The 22,144-nt window shown below is 33.3% G+C and overlaps 1 protein-coding gene across 1 annotated transcript in view; it reads left to right on the forward strand.

The window, feature by feature from the left end:
- The window catches only part of LOC123723395, an 89,274-nt gene extending 67,878 nt beyond the window's left edge, over nucleotides 1–21,396 (forward strand). Inside the window, exons 3-11 of the mRNA XM_045685962.1 lie at nucleotides 5,023–5,103; nucleotides 5,381–6,302; nucleotides 6,412–6,571; nucleotides 6,940–7,078; nucleotides 7,476–7,580; nucleotides 7,844–7,910; nucleotides 20,242–20,359; nucleotides 20,625–20,723; nucleotides 21,215–21,396. Of these exons, the coding sequence (XP_045541918.1) occupies nucleotides 5,429–6,302; nucleotides 6,412–6,571; nucleotides 6,940–7,078; nucleotides 7,476–7,580; nucleotides 7,844–7,910; nucleotides 20,242–20,264 (1,368 nt within the window). The 5' untranslated portion in view covers nucleotides 5,023–5,103; nucleotides 5,381–5,428 and the 3' untranslated portion in view covers nucleotides 20,265–20,359; nucleotides 20,625–20,723; nucleotides 21,215–21,396. The remainder of the gene's footprint in view (nucleotides 1–5,022; nucleotides 5,104–5,380; nucleotides 6,303–6,411; nucleotides 6,572–6,939; nucleotides 7,079–7,475; nucleotides 7,581–7,843; nucleotides 7,911–20,241; nucleotides 20,360–20,624; nucleotides 20,724–21,214) is intronic.
- The last annotated feature ends 748 nt before the right edge of the window (nucleotides 21,397–22,144 follow it).

The raw sequence follows: 22,144 nt of genomic DNA on the forward strand, positions 1-22,144 counted from the left end.
TCGCATTTATAATATTAGTATGATTCGGTTCGCCTTCGTGTCAGTGTGTTTTCTAAGGATAAGGATAGACAGATCAATTATTAATTGAACTATAGTCCTCTAATGAAAGTCGTCTTGCTTAACGCGCCTTCTTTACGTAAGTTTTGTCGTAACTTTTCGTGACAAATTATCGCAATGAATACAAGATTCGTATCACAATGTCTTTGAGCTTTCAACTGTAATGTGTAAGCTCTAACAAAGGAGTAACTCAAAATCTAAGCAATTGCTAAATCTTTTTATATCCGTTTTATAACTAAACTTTTGCAAAGGTGTTGCCTAATTAGGGTGGATTGAATTTTTCTTTGGGACGATTGAAGTTATACTTGTAATGAAATATTATTTCATTTCTTTATGAAAGAAAAACATAAATAATTCACAGCTAGAAATGCGTTTTGTAATATTTATATTCTAATAGCTGCCCCGCGACTCCGTCCGCGCGCAGTTAAAAAAAACTAAATGGGGGGGGGGGTATGAAAAATAGATGTTGGCCGATTCTCAGACCTACTCAATATGCTCACAAAATGTCATGAGAATCAGTCACGCCGTTTCGGAGGAGTTTAACCACAAGAACCGCGACACGAGAATTTTATATATTAGATTTAAATGCTTGATGTTTTATTATAATTGCTAATTATTTTCTATTTTCAAAAGATTTCACATGATTAAATTTTAAAAATAAGTTTCTCTGTAAACTAATGATTTACGTTCATGACCATTTTTACGTGAATAAAAAAGCAAAATTATTTTTTTAATAAACTTAGAAAGTTCTATTCAATTCGCTCTGTACGTCGCTGTTACACTCTAGTGTGGGTGTAGCTTTAACGAGTTAATTACATCGAGACTGACCTTTGCCTTTTGTACGGCAAAAAATATTTCTAATACTTCATTAACAGTTTAATCATGAAACAATACGTTCTCTATTACAATTTTGTTGTATCAAACAACAATAGCATGTTTTCATTGAGCCACATTCTTTAGTTTATCAACCAAGGCTAGTATTAGGTTGTTTTGTCGTTCTGAAATTGTCTTTATATTTCATAGTTTATGATCTAAATAAATGTTTGTAAATAGAAGCTGTGCTTATGGTTAGAGACAATGATATATCGATTATCGCTATCGTTAGTAGAATTGACAAAATATGTCAAAATTCGTGACATGCACGTGACATAACGAAAGTTATCGTCATTTCCATACATTTTTGACTTTCGACTAGCGACTTCTCTTATCTGGTATTCATATCTTGTCTCTGAAATGTCTGGACCTATTTTGAGGAGATTTTATAGGAAATTACATTGTTAAAATTCAACGGTGACGAAATCACAAGCATCAGCTAATCTATATATATAAAATAAAGTCGTGTTAGTTACACTATTTGTAACTCAAGAACGGCTGAATCGATTTGACTGAAAATTGGTGGGCAGGTAGCTTAGAATCAGGAATAGGACATAGGATAATTTTTACCCCGTTATCTATTTTTTATTCCGCGCGGACGGAGTCGCGGGTAAAAGCTAGTTTAAAATAAAAATAAATAATTGGTAAGTTTGTTGTATGCACATAACTAATTTAAAGTCAATTTTAATTGATCTTATTTTATACATACTTTTGATTAAGTTATTAGTTTTTTAATTGTATTATTTCATATCAAAATTGTCCGCGTCATATATGTCACGTTTTAACAAACATGTTACTGGACCTTCAAAATACTTGTACACCAAAAAAAACAAAGCATTGTTTCTAAGAAAACACGACCACGTCACCATATTTGATATTTAGTTGTAGATATCGACAATCGAATGCTATGACATCTATCGACATTTTTATCGACATTTCGATCTAACATACGAGACTACACTAGTATAATAATTTTACTTGTAACCTTGTTTATTTTTACTAATTAAATACATAACTATATTCAGTAAAAAAAATCATTAAAAAAAGAAACATTAAATGTGTGCTATTTAAATAATCTTTATAAGTAAAACCATGTAGCATATTTTTAAGGGAATTAATTTGGTACAGTCTTAATCATAAACGGTAGTTACAGCATTCTAATGCAGATGTTTCGTAAGTACAGTCACGAACAGCTATCGGCCACTTACAAGAAGTGTTACAATAAACTATATACAACTACCTACACATAACGATATTAAAGCTTTAACAAATTAGAGATCCACATTTTAAAAAACCTTTCGCCTTCCTACAAAAAAAGAAAATTCAATTCTGTCAATAAGATTTAATTTAAAAACCTTCAGTTGCTGGATGATTACTACATAAGATCATTCATCACATTATTATAATTAACTATGAAATTCTGAGAGATACTATGAATCAATGCTGATATGCAAGCCTTAAACTCGGCTCGACAGTTTATGCTATGACTCAACATCAGAATTATAAGAAAGATTTGTCGATGCGTACTAAGCGTGACAAACATTACTTTCTATGCAATGTATATAAAAATAGTCTATTTTGTATTCACATTATAAAGTTACGGAACCTTTTTTTATAGCATTTGAATCGTGCTTGACTCTATTTAAAAAATTGTTCAACTCGCTCCAAATCATTCAAGCGTAATGTCAAAATATAATTCATAACCGGATACAGACTGTATTATAATTAACTTAGCATTTAATAACAGAGTATAAAAGTCACACGAATAAAGAATTAAAGAGTACAAGAATAACAAATATAGAAATGAAATAATCGAAACTCTTGTACATATAGTCATCCCTCTATTTATTTTTGAAGAAAAAAGAGATAACTATATGTATTGTTTTTTTACGTGTAATATTCGTGGAAATCTTTATTGCTCGTAATATTAAAATTGGATTATCTCGATTAATTAAATAATACAGTTATCATTAATAATAGCGGATGTTCAACTGGTTTTGTAAATTGTTATTTTGTGTTATTAAATTTTAATCTATATCTTTACAGTTGTTTGAACTGTTAAGGATAAAAAGTTTAAATATTTTAACATTATAAATGTATAAATACTAGAAATTATTAAATTCATAATCGAAATGAGAATAAAGAATGTTTTGCGATGTCTTTTTAATGAATGTCTGATAGTGTTTTTATCTTTTAAAATTTTTGATAAATGCAATTAATTAAAAAAAATAGTAGTTTTAAATAACATAAAATGTCGTTCTGATAAATCTTTGATATTAATTTTATTGGCTTGTTATAAAAGTTTATTAATTATTTATATTACAAAGGGGGCGTCCATAAATTACGTGAGGTGTTTTTTTAATTTTCTGCCCCTCCCTCCCCCCCTGGTGAGATGTCGTGAGATTTTATTCAACCCCCTCCCCCATCTCCCAATCTCACGTGAGATTTTTCAAAATGTGAGTTTCTTACGTAAACGCGTTGGATTGTCATTGTAAAAAGAAAAAAACAAATTTGCTTCGTGCTTTTATTTACGACTAGTTATGACTAGTAATCAATGTTGCTGAGAGTTTAATTATAAGTGTAATAAAATTTTAACAATAGAATACTTAAATCGTAACTACTTAGATTAAAAAAGAGTATCTACTCTAATTCAGTCCATGGAGAATCATGCACGGTCTCAAGAGAGACTATTGGAACCAACATGTCCATATGATTTTCAGTAAAATCATCTGATCCTTCAACTTCGTTCTGATCACTGGATTTGGTACACTGAGAGAAAATTTTATTTAATAGTAATAAAATTTTATTACTATTTAATAAAACGTTCATTTGGCTAATCAATTGGAAGGGGAATTAAACAAGTAGGTTAGGTTAGAATGTCTCGTTGAAACATCTTTATACTATTTATTTATTAAAAGATTTTACTGTGAAAATATATTTCAATATATTATAAATAATTGATGAATATTAATTTTTTTCTTTGAAATTATTTGTTTTAATGACTTAATATTCGTATTAAAAACACATATTAGTATTTAAGAAAATTTTATTAAATACTAATAAAATTTTATTAAATACTAATAAAATTTTATTCACATGGAATATAATTTTATTACTATTAACTAAGTTTTCTTTTCAAGTCCAAATAAACTTTTTTATTACTGTTAAATAAAATTTTCTCTCAGTGTATAAAACAAATATGGTGGTTTGACAGTAAGTAAATGTATAACGTCGAAGTATGAATGAAATTATTTTCTATTGAACGAATTAGTGAATGATCTTTATCGTATTACGATTACGCTTAAGATTAAATCTTATGCATGTACAATCTGGATTAAATGGACCAAAATAGTATAATTTTTTTTTTGTTTCAATCAGAAAAAAATTGCGTGATATTTGCCGAGACCCCCCCTCCCTCCAACGTAAGATTAGATGAGATTTGACTCGACCCCCTCCCCCCCTTAAACACCTCACGTAATTTATGGACGCCCCCAAAACCAAAAAATGTCAATTCCAAGACATTTTCGATTCAAGATACCGAACGAGGAGAGCCGAAGGCCACATCATTGTGTTAGATTTTAATAAGTAATTGTACACCAAAAACACGTTACCAATTTCAACATGAGTACACGTTATTTTTTTATCAACCACGACTTGTTCTAAGCGTTCTCGTATTCTCGAAAATAAGACTTATAATACGTTGTTGATAAAAATTTATTTCATACAGAGTTGATCGATGCGTGTTACACGTTGAAGTGGGTTTTTTTCTCCGAACCGTATTTTTAAATTATACCATATTGTGTCAATTCGTCTAGAAAAACGAAGTATTTTTTTTTTGTCGACAAACGCTTTACGCTAAATTCGCATGTTTGTTAACCTTTTTTTTACAGCACCAAATGCCATGACCGCGATGTTTTAGTCGATTTCATTATAAAAGTAATCTCGACATAATGATACATTATTATAGCGAACGTTATAGGAATTGGACTAGATATGTTATTTACGTGAATAAATTAAAGTTTCGTTACGTAATTTTAGATTAAAAGCTTCGATTATAAATCATTTAAGACGATGTTTTTTTTTTCATTTCAGATGGTGTATATGGCTGATTCAGAAGACTGATAACTATTATATCGAAGCCATTTAGAATGTACTCATGAGGAGGATCCTAAGGTAAGCACATTCGACGTTATTAAATATTGCAGCGTGCGACCATCGATACGAATTCATTATTTTTAAACAACAGAGAGTAAATTTAAAAACGAATTCAAAAACTTTCCACAGTATTCAGCTAATCTCATTGTCAACAAAAGACTATTGTTAAATCCCGATACATTGTTTCAATTTAAATTGAACGAAAATGAATCACTGTTATGATTGGACGCTAAAATGTGTTGAATTAAGTTTGATTGTTTGTATAAAACTAAAGTTGGATGTATTGTTTTCGCAGGACGGGCTCGTTTCAGGTTGTGGTCCTCGAAAGAGTCCAAATACTGCAATGACTACTGCGATGGCAGCTCACCAGGAATCTATACACGAGAGACTCCAGCCGGCGTCAGAGGAACCCCTGTATTTGCATCATGGAACCGCGTCATGGGCCACGGAGGCGTCGGACAACCACGAAGATCATAGTACCGACATGTCTCCATACTATAACATGCCTAAAAGAAACAAACGGAAGAACTTCAAGCCCAGGTGTGCTCCAAACGCTACGACGTTCTCTGATGATTCCAACGGAGAACACTGCGACGTCGAGAGTCCTGTCAATGGAAATGATAGAACTACACCGGACCAACTGGTCGAAGATGAAACTGACGATGGAACCTTTGCAAAAATTGGAGTTAAAAACTTCAATCTTCTAAAAGGAGGAGCGGTCGATCTCAGTAGAAGATTAAGTACTGATTCAAATGAAAACATAGATTCGAATTATCAAAATAGTATAGTCGATGATAAGAAAGTTGATTCTTTCCAACGTTCTTATATACATAGTTTACAAATAAATCAAGAAGCTGAAAGAGAAAGGACCGTCTTAAATTTCAGCAGTTTACAGAACAAAACCTTTTGTGCCAAAAATCCTTTTGCTATATCACAGTTAATAAAAACTAACTCACCTCCGAGAAGAAGGGAATCCGATTCTGACGAGGACAATAAAGATCATGATATTAACGCCAATGAGAGATTAGGAGAAGGTCAAGAAGCAAATGAAGTGGCGGAACCACAACATAATGGTGATATAAATAATACAACAAATAGAATCTTAAGAGACTATGCTATAAATACAATGAAGGAATTTTTAGGAATATATGGTTTGTCTTCTAATGAAGTAGCCGATGCTATAAACGGACAAATACGAAACTTGGAAGCACTTCAAGGTAAAGATTCCACAATTAAGAAAATTATCTAATGCAGCAAAAAAAGATTATAAACATTTATAAAAGATTTAGATATATACTGAGCAACTGTTTTTTTTTTTGTTTTTAGGTAAACCTATAACTCAGTTGCCGATGAGCTTGAAACGTAGACACGATTCAGGCGATGGCATTGATAGGAGCTTGAGAAGGTCGTCATCTGCGACTGAAGATGAAGGCTCCACGAACATAACACCACCTAAAACCCCAGACAATGATATAGAAGCTCAAAGGTATTTATCAACAACAGCGTTTATCTGATAAATTTGAGACAATATTAAATAATATAATGGTTTATTACTCATAACGAAAACAGTTTTAAATGAACTTTATTGTGTCAAATAAATTGTAACTTTTTTATTCATACATTCAACGATGTACCGATAAAACATTTTTAATTGACACTAGACTTAATACAGCTTTCCGTGATGTTAAGTTGTTATTGTAATAACTAAGTCATTTGGCGTAGATAGTTACAAATGACCGTTAAAATACCTAGTGCCTTATTTATGTGCTTGCCTTAAATTCCTACGAGTACACCGTCTTCTTATTGATGTTAATTTATTAGAAACTAATCATTTTTTTTATTTTTCATCGACAGACAAAGAGCATTACAGATAATCAACCAACAATCAATGAGGTTGTTTGGCAGATCTCAAAGTCAAGAGGAAGATGGCAGCGGTTCGGATGACGGCGACCAGACTCTTGATCTGAGTGTTTCGAGAGACGCGGATGGCCAGGTAATTAATGAAGTTGTGAAGTCATTTGTAAAACGGTGCTTATGTTCAAATAAATGTTATTAAGAATTTGAACTCCAAACTCATTGGTAAAATTTAGTGAAAAAGTACCTTTTGACGAAATTTCATTTTTCTTGGCTAATAAGTTTTTTTCTTATGTGCTATTATTACTTGGAGATAAGGGTTACATCATCATCTGTGGCGCTACAGCCGCGGGTGGGCCTGGGCCTGGTCAAGTAAATTCCTCCACACTGGTCTACTTTGTGCTGTTTGCGTCCAGCTCTTAATGCCGATATTTTTAAGATCGCGTTCGCGATAAGGGTTACATGCCTTATTTTAATGATAGAATATTTTAAATTTTTTAAATGTGTTGATCATATAAGTTGTTTTTTTAATACAGGAACAATCCACAACTTCAAGTACTGGCAACAGCGTCTCCGAATTCGAACAACAAAACCTTCTCATGAGAAAGAATTTAGAAGATTTAGCCAATTTACAAATGCAGGTACGGTTTTCATATCATGTAAAGCTGCAAGCTGAAAATTTTGTTTTCGTGTAAACACGTTTAATTTTTTTTTTCTAAATAATTAAATTAATGACATTTTTCACAAAGGCCGTTATTAGAAACTAGCTGTCCCCGCGACTCCTTCCGCGCTGAATTAAAAAATATACTTTTTAACAAACTTTCATCTATCTAAACTTTTACATTTATAAATTAATAAAATAATATTAATTAATTTAAATTCTAATATATATTAAAAATTTTAGGGATTCTTTCAAAAGCAATCAATGATGGACGCTGACGATTCACAAGAAAGAAAATTACAAGCAAGTGGTGAGTTTTATTACATCTTACGTAAAACGTAAAAACGTAGTTAACTATTTTATTCAAAATAAAAGAGTTAACTACGTTTTTGTGTCTTTCGACTGTTGAACCGGTAACATCTTAGTTAGCTAAAACTAACAGAGTGAGGTTTTAGCAAATGTGCAAATCTGCATATCTGGAACATTTCAGTGTGTTTGCTAAATGCTACATTTGTCAGCGTCGGCCTAATTAGGTGCACTGGGTATGTTGCAGATGGCCGCGCCTTGAAACTGTTATGCACGTAACAGTCTTAGAATTCAATAAGTGTCAGTGTTAATTTGTTCGTCCTTTGTCACGTGTTTATAGCAAAGTATCCTTTTTGCTAACTACCTATATCCCGGATTCGCTAGTTGATCATGCGTCAATTTTTTTTTTACAATTTTCCAAACATGCATAAAATCTTAATTTTTATATTTAATATTTTCATTGACATGATGGAATTGTGATTTTTTGGTATCCTCTTTAAATACGAAATATCCTCATTTTTCCTTATTTTTTTATTGCAATAAAAATATGTTATATTTTAGTTACGCGCTATCAAATATTACTTTACTTTAAAGAGAAATAAAACACTTATTTTGGTAAGATTCGTTTAAAAATAAAAAAGTACAAAAACAAGTCGTACAAATTCCTTCTTTACACAGTACATAATAATGAACTGTTAGAATTAATTAGACTTACAATTACAAACAATCATTTGAATAACGACCGCATCGTTCACAGAGTAAAAAATATTTCTCCAAAAACACGTGCATTTTTTGCACGTATCCGTGAAAAGTGACACGCAACTAATTTATTCTGTGATCGCCTATTTAGGATGTTTCTTAATTATCGATTCCACACAAATATTTAATCTGTTGTACGTTGAACTGTCATTGAGACAGTTGGAAAGTGTTGTGAGATATTTGACATAAGCCATTGAGCGTAATGTCGCTATAAAACACACTTTTGTTTGTTCTTAATTAATGATGTGGAAATTTCGATGTCTGTTTCGTTCTGGCAATAAAACGTTTGAATTTAATATCGATAAATTTTAACCTATTATAAGTGTTCACTAAAATATAATATTGTAACCGTTAATTCGTCGTTTAAATCGTTTTATATTTAAGGTTACATTTAGCGTTATAAGAAATTATAATAACTTATTATATTTATTCCAAATTCTGTAGATTTATAGGATAACATTTTTTATAGGAGACCTGTTCAGTTAATCTCAAGAACTTAATGCATTCTCTCTCCATAAAACTAAACTTGAAAGCCAAGAAGAAGAAAAAAATAGACAACAATAAATAGCATTAATAAATTACGTTATAATTTATAACAGAGTCGGGCGCGATCATCAAATTCCGTGGAGATCTTGTTAACGCGCGTAACTTCCTGAGCGGGCCCCCGGCTGTAATTGTAAAAACCTCGGCAGCTCTAATCCACTTCAATAGAGGCAAATTTACTCAATTGAGCTCCGACTAGCGCTGGGAGAGGGCCTTGTTGCAACGCTTTATAATACAATTCAAACTTTATGCCGGCTCGTAATTCCGCAAGAGACTACGTACAAAACGATTTTATCCATCATATGTAAATGGATGCAAACACAAGGTCCACGTGTGCGTTTCTCCATCCGAAGCAGCGTAGACGACATTCGCTAGTTAACCATGAGCCAAAATAAAGTTTGCATCTAAGAGTACATCAATGATACTCGTGTAGGTAGCGAAAAGTGCGTAATTTAATCTCATATTCACATGATTGTTTTACTCATTTATGTGCTTTGGAGTTATTTCGCAAAAAATTGTGCGTTTAATTCAATATAAGTTGTGGTTCGTGTTCCGGTATAACTGCCAATACTTTTTATTCATGCGTTTGAACAGTGCGATGGTGAAGACACCATTATATTTCGAAATGTCATCATCTCTCCTACTGCTTACTAAATTCTCGCTGTTACTCGTTAAGTTGTATAATTACTATAGGAAAGACATTGTCACGATACTTGCTATTTCACACCGTTAAAGTAGAGTCGAGTTTATTTAAATTGATCGTTATTTTAACTAATGCAATGAGAAGTTTTAGTATTTCCGTCAATCACATCTAGTTCCGCGGCCGAGTACTAAATTGGTTCGTAGAATTCCGCGCCCGGGACGGGGGACGGACGGGGGACGGACTGGGGATCAGCGGGGATAAATAGGCAAATAGCGTTTCCCATTTACTGTATAATAGAGCAGCTTCAGTGTGTCCGTCCGGTGCGCGGCGATTTGTTCTTGATTGTCGTGCGAGCTAGTGTTGCGACACGGCGTATCGCCCGCGCTTTACTGTCGTATAACAAATAAATATATCACACGTACTTGTTGTACGATTTCGTTTCAGAAATCTAAATTCAGGGGCTGTTTTAGTAACTATTAAAAATGTATCTGAGCTTGGCAGTTAATATAGGTTTTTATCTAAATAAAATTGAGTTAAACTTTATCCCTATTTTTTGATTATCTTCATAAGTAAAAATAAAGTAGGCGAAAGTTTATTATTCAGTTTTTTGTACTAACAAATTCGTAATAAAATTTAACAATGACATTAGCATTTAAACATACAAAGAGTCGGCTACGTTTTCATTCAAGTGTTACTTTCTAAGAAATTAATGCGGAGTCACATAGTATCATGAAATGTTTGAAGACAATGCGAATTTAAACTACATATATTACAATATTAATCGGATGATATTGTATGTTGGTTTAAAAATCTCTATGGTAGATTAAATTAGTCTAAAATAAATTCATTTAATAGAAAGATTTATTTAAAGTATGGAGACATAAGAACATATCTTAATTTCTTTGTACATTACTTATTACATTATAATTATAAATATTTAAGTATCTCTGTGAAAAGGTTTTCTGATATAAATAATCTTACTAATAATATAAAAATGCAAAAGTTTAAATGGATAGATGGATGTTTGTTTGGAGGTATCTCTAGATCGGCTCAACGGATCTTGATGAAATTTGGCACAAATATAGAGCATAGTCTGGAAGAACACATAGGGTACTTGTAATGTTTTTTTTTAATTCCTTGCGAACGTAGTCGCGGGCAAACGCTAATATATTTAAGTCTGTTACAATATTCTTCATACTATTAATAAATTCAGAACAATTTATACGAGAACATTATAATTCGTTTCGTTTATATTCTAAACCGTTCATAATATTGTTGTTAAAAATAAATATTAAATTACAACATTCACACGAAAGTAAGAAAATGATGTATCGATTATTCTAATCGATTATCTAACATACAACTTGTTAATATTCATAAGGTTATCTTCCGTCCTTTTTAAACATTAGACAAAACTATATTTGTTTCTGTCTAACAGTCTGCAGACCGTGAACTCCTAAGGCGATAGAGTTATAATTTATTTAGTAAAAAATTGTTAATTACAGTCATTAAAACACGGCTTCTAACATATTTTTGATTATTACATGTTTGTGAAAATATATTTATCATTATAGTTGTCTGTCTGTTTAGGGTTCCTTGAGTTAAATAAATAAATTTAAACTAAACAATATATTGACAAAAAAGGAGTTAATCTATTCTACATTTCTCGTTTTGCCTTTGAATAGACAAGATAATTCACGCTTGTAATCTTGAGGTGTAGGTAGAAATCACTGATTTTGACACACTTCTCTTGCTTCTTCCACCTCTATCATGCTCCTAAAACCGCCAAATCATTTTTACACATTCACACTTCCGAGTAATAACTTCAAATTTGAATTGTTAAGAAATTACAGCTTTTCATGAATAGATGATAAGTATCCTTGCATCGGAGGTTAGCATGTGTGGCGCATCCTCCACTCTTTTGTTAATTAACCCGGCTCCGCTCGGCGTATCCTTGCGACACAAACAGAGAGCGAATGGAGTCGAATTAAAGAATATTTTTTTAGTATTAATTTTATGAAATTAACAATTATGCAGATTTTTGCGATATCAATGTTCATTTTTTTTTAAGTAAGTTGTTATTTGTTTAATTTTAATGAAACTATTTTCCACTATCGAAATACTTGGATAAAATCATTATTTTTATATCTATGTTATAAAGTAGTAAACAAGTTAAGGTTAAGTTAGTTTATTTACTTAAAACTTGCCCAAACCACGTTTTTATTGTCACTCAATGACACATAAACTTTTTATGGCATATGCTTAGTTACCTTGTGAGATCATTTTCAAAATAATGCACAATAAAAGACCAAAGACAAAATATACTATCTAACATTATATAGTTATCTTATAACATTGTTTAAAAGTTTGATTTTTGATTTAAAAAAAGGAAGAAATTTTTAAAGATATAAGCTTCTTTGCTCTACACATTTAATCTTTGTTATTCTATCTTTAATCTCGTATACAAAAATAATTCGTTATCTATACCAACTTATACAGGTATAACGTAAAAAAAAAATCACACCTCCACGGATTTAATGCGCGTATAATTTCTTTGTGGCACCGCGCAGAATGTGAGCAGACGTCATAAAATATGCATTTCTTCGGATGCTCGCGCGCACCACGCACACTAGCGCCAACTCTGGCACACTAGCGCCTCATGTATGTGCAAGTAAATACACTAGTACATCACATGTAGACATATTAAAGCTCGATGCACACAAACAGATGATTACAATAACTCAATCGGCACACAAATGCATCGCTTTTGCATATTCATTTGAGTCTTGCAGTTTGTATCTTTGTATAAAATTATAATGCATTATGTGACCCCGGCGAGGCGTCTTGTTCGTTTTTACTTTATAAAAGGCACTAGTGAACGTGTGCTTCGAGTTTTTTTTATCAACATTCATAAGGAATTTCAACTTTAGAGATGAAATACATTCTGAGAAATGTTATTTAACACCTCATTAACATTTTGTGTGTTATCTGCTTTTTTCTTTTACAGTTCGAACAATGTTGAACCCGTTTGTCTTTTACAAGAGTAATACTGAACATCAGAATAAAACTCACAATTTCTACATAAAATTTTATGGCGTATTCTTTCTAAAATCTGTTGTTTTCCTGAAAAAATAAATTCCTTTATAAAATCCAAACAAATAATTATTATTGGCCATTCAGAAACATTAAAAAATTTCATTTCCAGATAAGATTTTATAACAAAAATAAAAACTTTAATGTGACCATTGATCTCTATAAAACAACTGTTAAGTAATTAAAAATTTTACAACTGATTCTTGATATCTTAATGAAGGAATATTTGTTTCGGAAATGTTTTCTTTTAATACAACGGAAGTGTATTTAGGTCCCTTAATCATTACGTAAAGGGCTAACGTTGCGAAGTATACTCAGAGTGTTCTTTGAATGTTAATCATTTATTTTATGCTGATTTTATATTGCACACGTGTTTCAAGTTACGTGGAATCATTTTATTTATGTACCCACATGTAAATATGTCGTGGATTTCAACTTATTAAGTTGAAATTATTGTGCTTGATTTTGTAATATTAATTTATGTAGTAAACTGTATACGAAAAAAAGTTCGACTAATTTTTTTTTTTTTTTAGAATAATGTCATTTATTTTCTTACTTCGTATGTAATACGTTTCATTTAATAACAAACTAGCTTTTACCCGCGACTCCGTCCGCTCTGAATAAAAAATAGAAAACGGGGTAAAAATTATCCTATGTCCGTTTCCTGGTTCTAAGCTACCTGCCCACCAATTTTCAGTCAAATCGATTCAGCCGTTCTTGAGTTATAAATAGTGTAACTAACACTACTTTCTTTTATATATACAGATTTTTAGGGCGTTGAAAAAGAAAATTATCTGACTGTTATCGTCACTCGTTCAATTCTAATAAAACTGTTTTAAATTATTATTTATCTTTAAAAGTAAATGGTTTAAAATTAATATATTTCAAGTAAAATAATCATCAAAAGTCTAAGTCAAGTTTCCTTGTTAATTAGTTTCACATTCCTTTTTACTTGCCATTGCTACCTTGTACGTATAATAAATTTAATTTAAAAAAAACAATCACGATCTTAGCAATACAAAGCTCTAATTGACTACCAGCCATCATTCGTACAAACAAACAGACTAAAAAGGGGCAACTAAACGTCAAGCGCGACAACGTAAACAGAGCAAAAACCAAACAAGATCATGCGGAATCATTTACTCCAATCACCGCTTGCCCAGCGCTGGGAAGGGGAACGGTAAGGGGAGGGGACGGACGAACAAAGACGAGGATGTACCGACGTCGGTCCTATTGCAGATCTCCATAGGAATTGATGGCCTTAAAGAAACTTCCTTTGGTTTAAAGCTAAAGATTGTAACTTTTAAAATAGGAAATGAAATCCATTGATTTTTTAAACATAAAATATAAAATATTGTTTATAAGAATAATAAAATAAAAAGTAATGTATTTAGAAGACATTTTGTAAAAGTTAATTTTATAATTATTACTTCCTTTTATATTTCTATGTACGTAATGTCTATCACAATACTTAATGAGCTACAGTATCTCCGCTGCAACACATCTAGATCCTTTATCGATCGACGGATCTCAGTTTGATCTACGCACGCTTACGTTAGTAATTATTTGCGCTCTTTCATCCGCCGACTTGACTTTATGACCGCCCGCGCCGTGTAAACGTCTCAAATCATATTGCCGTGTAATTAATGGACATTGCGATACGTAATATGGATAATTAAGTGTACCTCACAATGAGACATTATTGTTGTACGACTAGTTCATAAAAGCTACCAGCATTTTGTGTTTTATCTTTTTCCGGGACGAAATTAAGCTAATTTAAATGAATTCCTCTTCAGCATTTCTAATATTATTAGACTAATAGAATACAAAAAAAAAAAGATTGTTTAAATAATGAAATGTGATTTCGTTTTTTTTGTCTCATTTGGTTTCAATTCAATCAACTCAAGGCTACCAGGAATCAGAATGTACTGTTGGGATAGATATTTAGTTACTTTACTATGACAAGTTATCCCCTTAAAGTTAAACATGGTAATATGTACTTAATTAGTCTAAAATTAGACACATTTAGGTCACATTTTTATGTAATAACTAGCTGTCGCCCGCAATTCCGTCCGCACTCAGTTAAAAAAAATGAAAAATAGATGTTAACAACGATAATGATTGGATTATAAAATAGCAACTCTACAAAATTAGATTGTTACATAACTATTCAAAAGTTTTTAAGTTATTTGTAACTAGCTTTTACCCGCGTCTCCGTCCGCGCGGAATAAAAAATAAAAATCGGGGTAAAAATTATCCTATGTCCGCTATTTCTGGTTCTAAGCTACCTGCCCACCAATTTTCAGTCAAATCGATTCAGCCGTTCTTGAGTTGTAAATAGTGTAACTAACACGACTTTCTTTTATATATATAGATATAGATTGTCACATCTGTGGCCCTAGTATGTACTTCTAATGTTATTTTTTTACGATAACAATACATTGGCTATTGTCACAGATAAACGTGCTAGGCTACACCAAAATACGCAGACAAAATTATTTGAAGAACAAATATGGAAAAAAAATCAAAAGCGTAAACTTTGACAATTTTTTTTAACGTTTACTGGTTTCTATTGTTACCAGTCTATTGCGTAGTTGTCTTGCTTCGACTAAACTCTTAGAGCACGTGCTATTTTAATTATTTAACATAAAACTTAAAATGCTACCAATCTTATGGCATGAGACTAGTAGTTTAACCTTTACCGTCAAAAAAACGTGCGTCATAATGTTAAAACCTGACATTGCTAACTTCTCAGAATCTATTGCTATTTAAAATATGACCTATGAAAAAACATTTTCATTAGTCAGTTAACTAGTTATTTACATATTTAATAAAACACAAGAAATTAGGTTAGGTTATTTTAAATATATAACTTTTAGCACATGCAAATCCTCACCAACCCTATATTAAGGGTAACAAAGACCTTTATCATCCACACTTGCCCAGTGCGGATCGACTGTACACATTTCCTTGAATTTCATCGCAGATATGTGCAGGTTGCCTCACGATGTTTTCCTTCATCGTAAGAAAGTCGGATACATATGAAATTCGAAATACAAAAAACATATTAGTACATAGTGGGGATTTAACTAGGAACTGTACGTACGGTGTTTTGTACACTGAGCAGCCGGCGCTCTTTGCATCTCATTCAATCGTTTATCACATGCCTTTTAAGATTCTTGTATATAATGTCATATTAAAGACTGTCTGATATATTTTAATCTTCATTATTTTAAATATAACTAGCTTTTACCCGCGACTCCGTCCACGCGGAATAAAAGATAAAAACGGGGTAAAAATTACCCTATGTCCGTTTCCTGGTTCTAAGCTACCTACCCACTAATTTTAAGTCAAATCGATTCAGTCGTTCTTAAGTTATAAATAGTGTAACTAACACGACTTTCTTTTATATATATAGACTAGCTTTTACCCGCGACTCCGTCCGCGCGGAATAAAAAATAGAAAACGGGGTAAAAATTATCCTATGTCCGTTTCCTGGTTCTAAGCTACCTGCCCACCAATTTTCAGTCAAATCGATTCAGCCATTCTTGAGTTATAAATAGTGTAACTAACACGACTTTCTTTTATATATATTGATGATGAGAGGAATGACAAAATTTTTGTACAGGTTTGTTTGGCAGTGAACTTTCCGTGATATATATGAATGGCAAATGTGGAAACGCGCTGATTATTAATTCTTCGTAGAACTGGCTTATTATGGGTACTTACTAATCTTTTCGTCCAGTTTCTTCATTGCTGATTTATTGATTTAAATAAAAAAATACAAAGTAGTAGCACACCTGGTGTCTAAACTAGGTTGGTGACCCCTATTATAGGAGCCAGACTCTTCCGTCTTATTGGTACAGTTTAAGTCATAGAAGAGTAATTTTATAAGAACTAGTTAAATGCCTAATTGCACGTCTTACTTAAGGATTAGATTCTGAATGTTTTTCATTAAATCTTCAAATTGCCGATTACCGATTGAGCTTAAAATTTGCATGCATTTTGCTAATTCGCGTGTAGATGCCAAATTTATTAGGTTATTACGTCAAAGTTTAATTTATTATTGAGCATAGGTAATTATAAGTTAGATTCGCAAATTGGATATCATAATTTAGTAAAAATTTATATCTTAAAAATATATTTATCAAATAAACAAGTTTCTTACGTCAAACATATTATGTCTAATTGTCCGATTGACCATGAATGTTTTTTCAAGTGGGTACGTTTGTCATATCACCACTCTTTGGAATTGTTTGCGTGTTTTAGGGAGGCTGATTTTGACTGAAGCCAACAAGTTCAGCGGCGACTTGCATATGCTTATAAAAGCGAACATTGCTCTCAGTTTTCGTCTCTAATATTTCAATATAGATAGAAGGGCTACGAGTTTTTATTTTTTTTTAATTCGTGTTGATTGGATTTCTTTTTGTTTTTAGTGAAGTCGATTTCTACGTTAATGCTCCTGAGAATAATCATTATCAAATAATACCTTGCACTTTAAAATTAGTTTAAACTGTTTTTCGAAGAAATTAAAGCATTTATGAATATCCGTAAAAATAAAATGCATAATCTATCCATAAATATAAAAGAAAGTCGTGTTAGTTACTCTATTTATAACTCAACATCGGTCGAACGGATGTAGCTGAAAATTGATGGGGAGGTAGCTTAGAACTAGGAGACGGACATAGGAACTTTTTTTTATCTTGTGTGCACTTTTTTATTCCGCGCGGACGGAGTCGCGGGTAAAAGGTAGTGAATTAAATATAGTGATATTTAAATAATTTGTGACATTTTATGCTTTATTTTTCTTAACTTGCTGGCACTGATTATTCATAGAATCGATGAGACTGTTAATGTGATCCTACGGTAATTGCTCCCAATGAAATTTTAGTAAGTCCATCAGTTGTTGGGTTGTTGTCACTCCATCCAAGACATTTAAAACACGTCTCTGGAGCATGTCCCGTGCATGCTCGATGGGGTTGAGGTCTGGCGATTGTGCAGGCCAAGGCAATACCAGGAAGTTTTCCCTTGCCAAGTACTCCCGTGTGTGCAAAGCTGTATGCGAACGCGCATTGTCATGCATCAAGGTGAAATCGAAGCCAAGCGCTTGTGCGAATGGAAGGACATAAGGTCTTAGAACATCCTCAACGTAATTTACAGCGTTCATGTTACCATTTACAAAAACGAGCTCTGTTCCGAAGAACAGAGCTCGTATTATGAAGAACCGAAGTTCTTCATAATACCCGCCCATACCATAACTGTTAAGTCGTTGTATGGATGCACTTCCTGAAGCCACCTCAGTCTTTCAGTATTTCCAGGACAACGGTACACTCTTACCCTTCTAGTATCAGGCTAGAACCCAAATCGAGACTCATCGCAAAATAAAATTTTATCCCATTATTTCCGGGTCCATATAATGTGTTGACTAAACCATTCATTTCGACGAGCGCGATTCCCGTGACGTATCGGTGGGCACCTAATTGGCCGTCGTGCTCGTAGGCCATACTCATGCAATCGATTTCACACAGTTTGGCAGCTAACAACAACACTACTTGAATTTTGTAGCCTCAAACCTATCTCTCGGGCGGTTAACATCGGCTGACGTCTTTCAGTCAGTTGTATGTATCGATCTTTCCGTGTTGTTGTACACCTTCCTCGACCTGGGTGCTGCTCAGCAGGATCTCCCGTGTTAGTTTAATGCTGATGAAGACGGCAAATAACGCTTCCGTTGAACCAAAATACCGAGATACCTGAGATTGAGTTCTTCCCGCTTGCAACATCTCTACAGCTCTCTGCATTTCATCTGCGTTCAAATGACGTCGCTCCATAACGTAAAAAATGTCTCAAAATTCAAATTTGTTCAAAACTTTTTTTAATTATTGTTTGAATCTTAAAACTGATACCGAATACTAAATTTTAATAAGCAAAGAAAACGCTGTAAAATTCGAACAAATGCATTCCCTTTTAAATTTGTGAAAAAAAAAACAAATGATACTCGATTTTTTTTCACAACCAGCCAGTATGTCCAATAGATCAAAAAAGTTTACATAAGTATTACCTACTTGGTAAAAAATGATAAAATAATTGATTAATAACTTGAAATAGTATGTGTTGCTTAGACTTTTTTGATGTGTGTATTATAACTTGAAACTGCTATTGCATTTATAACTTACAACTGATCTGTAAAGTTAATATTGTTAGGACTGTTGAGGGTAGCCACACAAATGTTAGGACTGTTGAGGGTAGCCACACAAATGTTAGGACTGTTGAGGGTAGCCACACAAATGTTAGGACTGTTGAGGGTAGCCACACAAATGTTAGGACTGTTGAAGGTAGCCACACAAATGTTAGGACTGTTGAGGGTAGCCACACAAATGTTAGGACTGTTGAAGGTAGCCACACAAATGTTAGGACTGTTGAGGGTAGCCACACAAATGTTAGGACTGTTGAGGGTAGCCACACAAATGTTAGGACTGTTGAGGGTAGCCACACAAAAAAAAGGATTTATAAGGAAGCGTGCGCTGCTGCTCGTGGCAGTCTCTTTCCATCCGCCATTGCGGAACGTCTGACATTTTTTTTTATTTACGTTCGGTTTGAGTTTATCCTATTGCGAGGATTATTTAGAAGTAGAGTTAAATTCACTATTTCGCTGTTAATTTATTCCTTTTAAAATACTTTTGCATCAAATATCTAACAATATAATTATTTATTAAAGTTATTTATTATGTTGACTTTATAGGAAGAAAAGCATAAAAAAACTAGATGAAATCGACTTATCTAATTTTTTTAATGTTAGCTATAAAATATTTCAGTTGTATTTCCAAACAGTTACAACTTAGGGGCCTTCAAGAAAAGAGCGTACACCTCTTTTAAAGGGCGACGCATCTGCGATTCCTCTGGCGTTGCGGATGTCCATAGGCTTAGTTTTAAGCGGTCTGTTGTTAAAAAAATATATAACCATAGTTCACAAAATTCTAAAAACGTATTTAAATTTTTATCTAAATAGACAGATAAAAAAGCCATGTCATGGTTGCTATGTGCAGGTCTGTCTCTAAGAAGCTGAAGGAGTTTGACACTCACTGGTGAATATTCTATTATGACGTCATAGCAATTTTATGTGTTGATTAAATAAAAAAAAGCTTAAATAGCTTTTAAATGCGATAAAAGCTACAATTTAACAAGTGTAAATATTATTTGAAAGTATATGCAAGGCTTTAATGCATTGATTTATGTATTTTGACAGTCTTTTTATTTTTGATATGAGAATTACTAACGATTTTGTTTTGTATGTATTCAGGTCGCAACATCCTCGCTCATTGAATCCACAGGACCGCTCCAATTCAGCCCCCAATGTGTGCATCAATATGGTACAACGTCCAATAACCCTCGCTGAACACCAGAGGAAAAACAATCAGGTTTGTCATGTTTTACACCGAAATGTACATCTCGTATTTGCACAAGATTTAATAAATAAGCGAGTAAATTTAGCTTTTTATTCAATAAAAAATTTAGAATTTTTGACTTAAAACAAAACGATTGCTTATTGTGATTCAAGTTGTGTATTTTCAGTCTCATAGTTATGTTTAACAAGAATTAATTGTAAAAATGTTTATTCTTGACTGTTACAAAGATCGTGTACGGACTATGTAAATATCTGAAATTAGGATTTTTTTTGTATAGAGCAACAACTCACCGCAGTCCAACAAGTACCTGACATCGGGCAGACACAACAAAGAGGATAAAGACAAGGGCACAGATCAGCAAAGTCACAGCACACAGGTACATTAGTTATTCTTTAAAAAGGTATTTGAAAATTTTAATTTGTTTTATTACAAGAGTATAAAAGTCTTTTCAAATATCTCGGCGGCTCAAGGTGTACTGCGCGTTGTTCTTCTTTTTTTATATCATAATGTGACAAACAAGAAAACGGCCATCTGGATTCGCCGAAATAGCGAGGCGACCGTAGCCCATAGACATCCGCAAATGCATTGTCTACCTTTAATCAACGGAGAAGGGGACGCACAGAAAGAGGATATTTCTCCTTTCTATGCGTCCCCTCCTCCGCCAAATCCACATCCACTTCCCATCAATTCCTAATAAGAAAAGGGTGGGAAGAGAAAGAAGACTAAAATTATTCCGGCATTACACTCATCAGACTAAACGCGGAATTGCTTCCACTTGACGACTGTCTTCTGTGTGGTGTGTTTCGAGCTGCCGAGGTGTTTGACGAGGTGGATACATAGTGAGGTGGTGTGTGTGCGCGTGCGCAGGCCTCACCGACGGGCACGTTGCGGCCGCGACGTGCGCGAGCGCGCTCTGCCGACGAGTCGTGGAAACACGCGCTGTCGCCGCGAGAGAGCTACGACGACTGGGTCATACATGCAGACGAGATACTCATCGGACCTCGCATCGGTATACATACATCTCATACATACAACATACATACAATCTATATTTTGTGTGAGACTACCATCATCATCATCAACCTACCCTTAATCCTATAGAGGGTCGGTACAGTATGTACTAATCCTCCATACATCTCTATCAGCCGTCATATCTGAATTTACCTCCTTTTTACGCATATACTTGTAACGTATGTTACAAAAATTCAATAAGCTGACATTTCTGAACGGATTGATTACTCTGTGGCGCGAGCTGTCAGTTGATTTTACGACTTGTCACTGTCACTTTTTACCTTGACCTCGATGCGAAGGGCATCGACCCTGTATAACCTATAATTTTTATATCTTTATTTAATCTTATACCAAATTCTTACTTCTTATCGAAATAAGAATTGCTCCCCGTACTGGGTAAGTTGTGCAAAATATATTTTATTATTTCACTGTTATTTTTTCACTTCATTTCACCATGCTATGCTTTCCTATTTAAATATGAATTTTGCTCTTTTCTATATAATTGTAAGACTGCAACGGCCCGGAACAGCTATACTACGTACCGTCCTTGCTTCGCTTTCGGTTAAAACTAGTAACGGCTGCCGGGCACGAATTTATAACCGTGCCTCAATTTGTGCCATGTCCATTACAGGGAGTAAGTTTGGAATTTTACAACATCGACATCCGACGGCCGACTGGCTTGATAAAGCCTAACGACCACTGATTGCTACTCACTCCTGGCATCGCTTCGCAACCAGGCTCAGCTCACGACTGGCTTGATATAGCCTAACGACCACCGATCACTAC

The sequence above is a fragment of the Papilio machaon genome, chromosome W (genome assembly GCF_912999745.1).
Source record: "Papilio machaon chromosome W, ilPapMach1.1, whole genome shotgun sequence".
NCBI lineage: Eukaryota > Metazoa > Arthropoda > Insecta > Lepidoptera > Papilionidae > Papilio > Papilio machaon.